General features: G+C 37.4%; 1 protein-coding gene across 1 annotated transcript in view; it reads right to left on the bottom strand.

The window, feature by feature from the left end:
* Positions 1-8,490: 8,490 nt before the first annotated feature.
* The window catches only part of LOC107093022 (glucose-6-phosphatase-like), a 3,603-nt gene continuing 1,523 nt past the window's right edge, over positions 8,491-10,570 (bottom strand). The window contains exons 3-5 of the mRNA XM_015387823.1: positions 9,400-9,505; positions 9,189-9,304; positions 8,491-9,100 (exon numbers count right to left, since the gene is read on the bottom strand). Of these exons, the coding sequence (XP_015243309.1) occupies positions 8,595-9,100; positions 9,189-9,304; positions 9,400-9,505 (728 nt within the window). The 3' untranslated portion in view covers positions 8,491-8,594. The remainder of the gene's footprint in view (positions 9,101-9,188; positions 9,305-9,399; positions 9,506-10,570) is intronic.

Below are 10,570 nucleotides of genomic sequence, written 5' to 3'. Positions count from 1 at the left end.
TTTTATCTAAACTTGCAGTCTACTTATTGAAAACTTGCATATTTAAAACCTGATGGCTCAAAAATCCTTAATTTTTAATGTATTCTGGTTCATCTGACTAAATTAAAATACCTATATTTTTGTCCAAGTTTAAAAACTGAAACTTGCACATGAAGTCAATTCATTATTCACAGAGTGATGTGTTAAATTGGTTTTACTTATTTATTCAATAAAAATCTATTAAAGAGTCTGCAAAGCGGCTCCATGGAGAAATAGAAAAAGATATTCAAAACAAGTAGAGTAGAATACAATTTTTTTATACAAATAAATATGAACACCAGTGATGCAACATTTTAGAGGTAAATCTAACAGATTTTCTCAGGACAAACCAGAGACTCTATGACTGAGTTAGGACAGCTAACAGCGCTTCAAATTCTGTATGGCTGCAGAGCAGCAGCAGGCACCACCGTTCACATGCATGTCATTTACTGTGGGACATTCAGTAGTATTCACTGTAGGAAACAGTCTCTGCAGGGTGCTGTTTTTGTTCTTGCACCTCAAAGTGTGTAGCATACAGCGAAGAACAAAAAGCTCTGAAGAGCATGGTTTTAACATGAACAGAGCACTTTAGCCCATATGAATAGTTAACTATAAACTTGTTTAGGTGTAAACTTTACACATCTGCATATACCTATCAACTCAGGTATGATTTGTAACAAAATCAGAAAATACATTTTCATTTGTCATGGTTTTTTCAATCATGATGTAAATGTTGGCAGCATTGAACTTGATGTAAAATTCATGACCATACCTGGAACAGATATTCAGGAGCTGCTTAACAGAGGAGCAAAATGAGAAACCTCACTTAACCTGCATGGTCGGACAGGGGTGTAATTATCCCAACTAACTATCCAGGTACATCTTGCCCTAATAATTTCTTAAATAACTTGCAATGATTGATTCGATCAAAGGCTTTGGAAACATCCAGAAAACACAGAAAAGCTGTAGAACTCTGTGATCTTTGTCAAGAATTTCCTTCAGTTTAAATTAAACTCAATTAGTTTATTTCTATAGCAGCAATTCACAACACACGTCATCTCAAATCTCTTTACAGTTCACCAGATCATCCAGTCAAATTGATTCAAAGTTTTCTATCTAAGGAAAACCAGTTGATTGCATCGACTCATTGACTCCAATGCAATCCCTCACACTAAGCATGCTTGTAGCGACAGTGGAGAGGAAAAACTTCCTTTTAACAGAATGAAACCTCCAGCAGAACCAGGCTCAGAGTGAGCCGCCATCTGCCGAGGCCGATTGGGGTTCAAGGAGACAGAGGCAGAGATATAAAAAGCAACTGTAAAAGGCGGCCCCGTCCAGGAAACACACAGCCAGGGAGACGAGCTTCGAGCCAGCTCCCATGTCAGATGATGAAGAGAGCAAATCCAGCCAGTCACAGTCAGAGAAACAGGACTACACTGAATAACAGGCCCATGTCAAACATCTATAAACAAATTATTTCTCTTCGTTGCAAATATACAAACATCAGCGCCACATTCCTGGAGGTTTAGGAATTATTTCTAGATTACAGTGAATAACAGGTGATCAAATGTTGCCAAATTATATTCAATCTGTACATGAACAATGAAGGCATCAGAAACAGACAGAGAGTGGTCAAGCATATGCATAACTTTCACTAGGGAAAAGCACCTGCCTGGGTTGCTTAGAGTAAATTATAATGTAAAAGGAAGTTTCTCAGAAAATCAAAAGCGTCACATCAGTAATAAACAATTTCTAATTGAGACTTTAAGTATGTCCTTGTACTGTGCAGTGTATGGACTGAACGCTTGGTTACGGCTCCTCTGCTGTGATGATTCCATCTGTAAAGCAGTTTAGCACCAAGCTGTGGTTATGAGGTGTTCAGGAAGCCCAGACTGCTTTAAAAGCAGATTTCAGCTTATCTTCGCTTTTACTTCCAGTGCCTCTGCTTTCCTCTCAACGACTCTGCATGGATTCTCCTCAGGCTGTAGCCCTGTGGTACGATCAAGCAAGGTGATATCATGTGGAGTGTGTGATGCTCAGTCCTGCTGAAAATAAAAAAATGCATCCTCATGGTGCATAAATGTCACTAAAACCGTCTGGTATTCAGCTGCTCTGACTCTGTTATTGATTCTCCTTGCTTTGACACTTCACATCACATCTCCATAGCTTGTTCTGTTTGGTGACTCTTGAAGATTTGCTCTCCAAACTCTGAAGCTCCTTTAAATCCTTAAATGGGATTTGCATCACAATCCGCCATTACTGCAGTATTTTCCAACCACATTTTTTCCTTCCTTTTATCTTCTTGCTGCTTAACCTCTTTCTCCTGCACCGTGGAAAGGTCTGAATTCCACCCACATTGGGTACTGTGAAAATAAGCTAAAGCACATGGAAGTAACGCGTGCATGCATGGGGATGGACATGCAAAATGCCATGCAACTGCACCGCTTTGCAGCCATAATTCTGGAAACATTCAGTCCAAATTTCACTCTGAGGCACACTGCTGTGAATTTGCTCACCAGCTAGAGCTCATGTTTGTTTTCTGTTTTTTTTTTCTTTTCTTTGAACTGTAGAGATAAGATAGACCTGGACAGTGTAACAGAAAGAAAAAAAGCTCATCAAGTTGACTGATACAAATGTAAATCGATGCAAACAGTTGCCCAATGTCCCTGACGCAGTTGTGATGTGTGTCCTTGTTGATCCCCCCCCCCAACCACCACCAAGCTCACATGTTAAGTGACCTCTGAATGTAGAGTTCTAACATGCAGCTTTGAGATCAGCACCGGAAATAACAGGAAGAGATAAAGAGCAGATATGATGTTCCTGTAAAAAAAAAAAAACTGGGATTTGGTGTTTTTCTCCGTTTATGATCCCATTATTCACAAAGCTCAGGTCAGCATACTGCTTTGTGTCACATGAGACATAAAAACATTGAAAAAACCCTTGCTTTTAAAATCCACAGTTGAAGTGTTGTCATTTTCAGCATCATGGCATATTAATTGCAGGTATTTTATTACTAGTTTGAATGGTTTGTTCCACGGTTGGAAAGATGAATCCTGCATCAATTTGCATGTTTATTGGAAATAGTAGAGTTTAGTTAAAGTGGCACATTTTTTTTTATATATAACTACTCTTTAAATATCAACTTCTAAATTTGAATCAAGCCCAAATCAGCACCTTTCCAGCAGCTTAAATTTCACCTTCTAAATTGTTTACGTGTTTTGATCCTTTGCCTGTTTGGGAACTGTTTTGTAGAGTTTATAATATTCTAACTTGTTCCCTGATTGGGTAGGATGGGTGTGCTTCATCAAGAAAATGTTCTCACACAAAAATAAATCACTTTAAAATGCTTGCTAAATGGCATTCCTTTAGCAGCGGCCAAAATTCAATTCTATGTCAGGAAGTCCAACTAATTTAAATGAACCGTATCATTTTTGCAGAGAGTAGCAGTCATATAAACACCTACAAGTATACCAAGGTTTTTGTCATTCATTTCCATTAAATTCAGTTTATTTCTATAGCGCCAATTTACATCACATCATCTCAAGGCACTTTCCAGTTCAACAGATCATCCAGTCAAATTGATTTAAAGTTTTCTATCTAAGGAAAACCAGTTGATTGCATCGACTCATTGACTCGAAGGCAATCCCTTACACTAAGAATGCTTCTAGCGACAGTGGAGAGGAAAAACTCCCTTTTAACAGGAAGAAACCTCCAGCAGAACCAGGCTCAGTGTGAGCAGCCATCTGCCAAGGCCGACTTGGGTTCAAGGAGACAGAAGCAGACATATAGAAAGAAGCAGAGATACAAAAGGCAACTGTAAAAGGCCTGGAAACACACAGCCAGACGAGGTGAAGCTACTATGAGAAAAAGTAGGGAGAGCATAACGTTACAGACTGAACTAACAGATTTTGCAGAGTGGGAGAATAGAGACAGAAAGAAGCAGAATGATGAAGATGGGGTCCCTATGTCTTCCAGAAGTCTAAGCCTATAGCAGCATAACTATAACGATAGCTCAGGAGTGCATGTTTGTTTGTCCGAAACTTGCTGAGAGACAGTTTGCCAAGTATCAATAACGATTTATGCATATTGTCTGAGCCTGCAATTTGCATCAGAACGGAAAATAGAGAAGAATTACATAGAACTAAAACTTATCCATTGCTTATGTTGAACATTTTTTTAAAGTTACTTTGCTTCATTGTCATACCACTCTGAAAGAAGGGTAGTTTAATACACCATTAAGAAAAAACAACTCTAATCAATATTCAAGATTCATGTCATTACATGCCATAAAGGGATTTCTGAAAGATTCCACCCAAACTAAACCTTAAAACGTGCACAGGAGAGATATTTGCATTTAAGTAATTCAGGAACATTTAGAACAGGGGCCCTCAACCTGTGGCGCCGGATCCATAAGTGGCTCTTCATCACTTTTGCTAAAAATAATAAAGATTAATCTAATTCTTTCAAATCATTTAATTTGATTGCATTTTTTGCACTTTTAAAGTAGGAACGATTCTGGGGGTTTTTTTTGACATTATTTTTCACAAGTCTCAGCAAACCATTTAAAATGTACTTTTAGTCTTTTTGCAGGTTTTTGTTTTCTTTTGAGACCTAAAATGTGAAAAGGTACAATGATTATTTAAAAAACGACTGAGGTACATATTCATCAAATGCAAGTGATCTTTTTTATAAAAAAAAAAAGTCATGTAATGCTTTTGACTCTAAATGTTTCTTTGGATTGTAAAGGTTGCAGACCGCTGAGTTAGAAGAACAGGGCAGTAATAGTTTATAAAGTTAAAGGATTTGTGTCAATATTAAGGAATTAAATGTAGGCCAAATCTAACATAAGTTATTAGTTTTGATCATATCTTGGATGCACTTTGCACTAATGTGTTCCCTTTATTCAAACTGTTAAACTGCAAATATTTTTCATAGAAATGTACCTCACTACTAAGGTTGATTGTGATCAGTGCATCGTTTGGATGTGTAGGGAAATAATTAGCATTTTTTTTTACACTAAAATCTAACAAGTGAAAATAAAACGTATAAATTCTAAATCCTGTATAAGAATGAATTTATTCTTAATGTCAAATCAAGGTTAGGTTCTCTTTTAGGTGACCTATAATTTATCAGCAGATTAAATAACATACTAAGCAGGAACATTGCAGAGCAAAGGTGTGTCTGTTCTACCGTGAAATATTGACCCGTGCAATCCTGCTGATGTTTGTACTGTATGTCCAAAGCTCTCATTCTATCCTTTGAGCCACGCAGGTTACTCAGTGTCAAGTATTAAGTGATACACGCAGTGTCTGCCTCGCTTTCTGCCCCTTGACCCAGCATCTGTCTCAAGAGTGCGTGGCTGTGGAGAAAGACAGAGTCCCTATGTGCGATTGCAGGGTGAATCGAGCATGCTCTGGTTAATGTTTAATAGTTGTTCCTACCAGGGAATTACTCAGTGCTACGTTAAAACATTCTGCGAAAAAAAAGACATTTTATACTCTTTGAGTAAACAGGAATAAGATAATCATTTGGTTAAAAGTCAGACACTGTGTTTTGTCTGTTATAGCTTTATTTTTTGTTAAATTTGAGTAAAATATGATGTAATTCTGACCAATAACTATTTAAAAACGTTTCCTTAGTAAAGAAAATCAACTTTCCGTGTCTAGATTTTATTTAAAGTTAAGGGTCAAACAGTAATTGTTTTCTTATGTTCTTTTAGACTTTCAGTTAATATAATGTGGATGAATCTTATTCATCTTGCTCTTTTTAAATATGTAAAAAAAAGAAGTGACAACCTGTTAAACAAAGACAGACTCTGAAGACCACTTTGGGACATTTTATTAACGTTGAGGACTGATTTCAGCTAGGAAGGAGATGTAGGAGCTTCAAAAACCAAAGCTATGGAATATAACTTGAGACAAGATGGAATCATTGCTTGTTCATACAGAATTAGCATGTAAAACCATGGAGACACTATTTTTTTTAAACAAATTATCATCCCTAATGGCATCAAACAATAGCAAATGGAATGATATAACAAGACTTAACAACCACTCCTACATCTCCGCTATCAGATCTACAAGATTTATACCTATTATAGAATTATAGGCTATAGAACTCTATGTTAATATAAAACAACTCTTTCAATCTAATCCACTTCTTTATCCTCTTAAAGTCAGTATTGATGACTAAGGAATTAAACTCAGTAAACATTACAAATATATGTGAACATTCATTGCTATTAGCATTAAAACTCACTCACATATTAAAACATCTTAAATTATAATGTGCTTTTTTATGTAAGATACAGAAGGACATAAGATGATTCAACTGTTGCAGAATGTTTTACTAAAGAAAAAACAGAAAACAAGTTGATGCTGAAGGTTCGATGTTTGCAATGCTCATGCTGCCTCAGTACAATGATGATTTAACCTAAATTGACCTCTTTCTATCCTTTTTAAGGAGTTAACTTAATCAACTTGCTGCCTTAAGTCCCCAATACATCTCCTTTGCATATGTTGCATAAATTCAATGTGTTAAAAGAGTTCCTTAGCAAAGGTCTACAGCTCCCACAAAGAAATGCTAAGATTTACAGTATGTTAAATACCACATCAACTTGTAAAAATATAAACCTAATGCTTTTGTTTTTTGCTCACATTTATTTGAATTTTGTGCAAATTGTAGCTCCTGGCTCCTGTTCTTAGCTTCTATTCCTTCACCTTTCATGGGGTAAGCAGTAAGGACTCTATCCAGGGTAGGTAAGGAGCTCTGGACTGCTGTGCTGAATCCAGACAGCCGTCAGCCTTATGGACGCCGTTATGCAACAGACACGCAAGTAGAGGGTGCTTGTCATATTGTGACTATTGTAAATGAGAATGGGAATCCCTCCTCCCTCCAGTGGAAATGGCTGTAGCTCTGTGGTATAAGTTCACGTGAAAACAAACAGTTGCCCCTTTCTTAAAAAATTATTTCTACAGTCAAATAAAATAATTCATAGATGACCTTCCCTTTTGGAATCAATTATGTCTTTGATTTTTTTTTTTCTAACCTGAGATTTTCTGTCAATGTAACAGCATGCAGAAAAACAGCTGAATTTACATTTGAATTTCCATGTCTCCTCCTCCATTAGTTCACCATACACTCGCGCCAAATTCCAGACAGTTGGCTGGACTTTCTGGATGCAGACCCACTATTTAAAGGATGGACAGTCCACCCACCCTACCCACTACAGGCTTTGGGACCACTCTTAAAATGGCAGCTCCTCCATGGGAACGCACAGACGAAGGGACAGTACTTAGGGTTAATGTTGAGGTGCTGGTTTGGGATTGAGGTATCATGTAGGTTTGTTCAGCGCTGTGATGTATGCCCTGTCATGCAAAGGATTGTTGGTAACTATAAACCCGCTGAGAGGGACTTCGGAGAAGTATCCTGCTTCCTCTTCCTACCACCTTCCTTACTATTCGGACGCCACTGCTACTGTCAACCAATGATGCAGTTCCCCTTTGGCCTAAGAGTCCTTAAAGATTTGCAGTATTGTGACGGACTCTAAGAATTTTTCTTTTTATACAGAAAGACTCTCTTTCAAATACTGTTAACAAATCGTCTTAACCTTTGTTTTAGTTAATATTTCCCCCTTGCCTAGATAATCCAAGCATCCCACAGGTGTGGCATATCAAGATGCTGATTAGACAGCATTATTGCCAAGGTGTGCTTCACAAGGCCACTCTAAAATGTGGAGTTTTATCACACAGCACCACCAAAGATTTGTGGGTATTGTGGGTTTTGAGAGAGTTTGTAATTTACAAGATGGCTGCCTGAATATCTATATGAGCTGAGAATTATGCGTTGACTTTTGTACCACAAACTGTCTTCAAAGGCATTTCAGAACATTTGGCAGATTATCCAACCAGCATCATGAACACCTATAATCTCACTAAAAGAGATGTGTTGTGGTCAAAAACAGATACTGGCTGTGATTCAGAACTCTTTCAATACAGTAAAACCACACGTTAGAGGGGCCTTTTAAGGTGGAAGGCCACAGTCACAACTGTGCACTAAATAAGTTGTCTAATCTGCTTCTTGATATGCCTGCTCTTATTTTAGCCAAGTAATAATGCTCAGAAACGCAGATTTAAACAGATCTGTGAACAATATTGGAGAAAAACCGAATTGATGCATCTGGGAAATATTTGGAAGAGTTAAAAATTAAATTTGTTAGTTTCTCCCAGTCCCAGACATGTGGAAATTATTTTTGGGAAGTAGTGACAACTCAGACAATTAACGCTAATTAAAAAAACCTAAATAAACTGTTATAGTTATATGCAGAGTCCACTGAAAAAATGACCAGAAAATTTCATTCTGGAAGTGCTATTCTTGTTTTGTTGTTTTAGGTGCAAATGATGCATTACAATGCGCATCTTTTTAGTGGAAAATACACTGCATTGCACTGTATTAAGTAAATTACTGGCTTCTTTTGTCTCAGTTTTCTTTAATAAAGATTAGGAAACAATTTAAGAAAATAAGGAATAGCTAAAAAAAAAAAAGTAGCTAAATTGAAGCACCATGTCAGATCTAAATTACAAGTTCTTATCAACCTCAGTTCCTTTGCAGATCCTGCAGAGAGCCCAAGGAACCAAAATAGTTGGGATTAAAAGTGCAAAAGCACTCTTACCAAAAGATAGTACATAAAAAGACACATGGTTGTCCGAGGAAAATGTCCATCCATCCAAGAGTTGAAGCAAGAACAAAGAAATCATAATGCACCCCATTTTGAAGGCAGCATTTGAGTTCTTCTTGAAGTCACCGTAGAACGGAGATTGCAGTCCGAGTCCGAGCCCGAGCAGACTACCCATGTTACGTAGGAGGCTGGCGAAGGGTGTGGTGTCCATGTGGATCCACTCCGGCCGGATGCACCATTTCTGGGCTTTTTCTATGGTCCAAAGCAAGTCCACTCCAACAATTTTAAGCAGCAGGTAGAAGCCAATAGCGAAAACAGTCATGAAGATGGTGATGATGAGGTATTTGCTCATGCTGGCGTTGTAAATCCACTTCTTCTTGGAAACTATTCCAGCGACAACAATCCCTAAAAAGTAACAGAAAATATGGGTATTTTATTAAGCTACCATAAAACTTTTCGTTTTTTACGATAGAGATACAGGAAACCAGCCCACCTGTGATGAACCCTGTTATAACCTGATGTGGGAAATGGGCCGCCATGAAAACCCTGGACATGCAGACAATCAGCACCACCAGAGCCATCAAGGCCCACAAACCTATCTGCAACAACCTGAAAATATTCACACAGAATATAAGTGCCACAAGATTCTAGAGTCGTATCCTTTTTTAAAGAAATTGATCATTGCATGGTAAAAAAAAACTCACCTGTATAGCAAAAAGGGGCATTTTTTTTCTCTTGCAATTGAAAGCAACGCAGTAACCATCACATACCAGACACCAGCTACACCCATAGCATGACCTGAAGGGCTTCCTGGAGCAGGAGATGAAATCCATAATTATGTTTTCATTTTTTTAAATAAATTAGATAAATTAGAAACTTGCCAGTGGCTCAATCGTCCTCTCTGCTGCTAACTTTATATACTATTCATTTTTCTCCTATATATTTACCCTTTTACTGATAGATACGTTTGTAAATTGAGATCCTTTATAACCCCACTACAAAATACTGCTTTCATTACATGATAAAAAGGATGAGATATATGTTCTAATCTGACATTTTAGTAAACATTTAATGCAGTGTTTTAATTGAAAAAGGCCTACTTTTAAATGCAAATATAAGAAAAGTTTTAAAAAACAACGTATTTGATCTTTAAGTCATAATCCTAGCATCATGTTTGTGATATCTTTGCAAATGTTTAGAACATAAACTCTAGTGTATCACTCAACCTGCGTATTTTTTAAAAACTTTTTTGGGGTTTTTTAAGTTCTAATTAAAAAAAGTGGAACATAATCAGTAGTAAGCAAAACAGCAAGAGGTGTGCTTCAGTTTTCCAATAAGCATCCTCAAATCAATTAGATTTAGAGTAACAAATATTGCAGTTTTTCTTTTTTTTGAAATCTGAAAAATGTATTATTTTTTCAGCTTTTATTGTCATTACACTGTCACAAGTACAGAGAAATGAAACTAACTCTCTATATTTAACCCATCCCCTTTTGGAAGCAGTAGGCTGCCATTGTGCGGGTTTGGGGGAGCAGTGTGGAGTTAAGGGTCTTGTTCAGGGACCCAAAGTGGCTGTCTGTGGGAGTGGGGCTTGAACTCAGAACCTCTGGAACCGAGGCACAATGTCCTAAACCAGGCATCCCCAAATATTGCAGTTTTTCCTTTTTTGAGATCTGAAAAATTTATTATTTTTTTCAGCTTTTATTGTCATTACACTGCCACAAGTACAGAGAAACTATATGAACTCTCTATATTTAACCCATTCCCTTTGGGAAGCAGTAGGCTGCCATTGTGCGGCTTTGGGGGAGCAGTGTAGAGTTAAGGGTCTTGTTCAGGGACCCAAAGTGGCTGTCTGTGGGAGTGGGGCTTGAACTC

This window comes from Cyprinodon variegatus, unplaced genomic scaffold (assembly GCF_000732505.1).
Source record: "Cyprinodon variegatus isolate N-32 unplaced genomic scaffold, C_variegatus-1.0 Scaffold18, whole genome shotgun sequence".
In the NCBI taxonomy this organism is placed as follows: Eukaryota; Metazoa; Chordata; class Actinopteri; order Cyprinodontiformes; family Cyprinodontidae; genus Cyprinodon; species Cyprinodon variegatus.
Note: the sequence above shows the minus strand (reverse complement) of the source record. Positions and strands in the feature narration are given on the sequence as shown.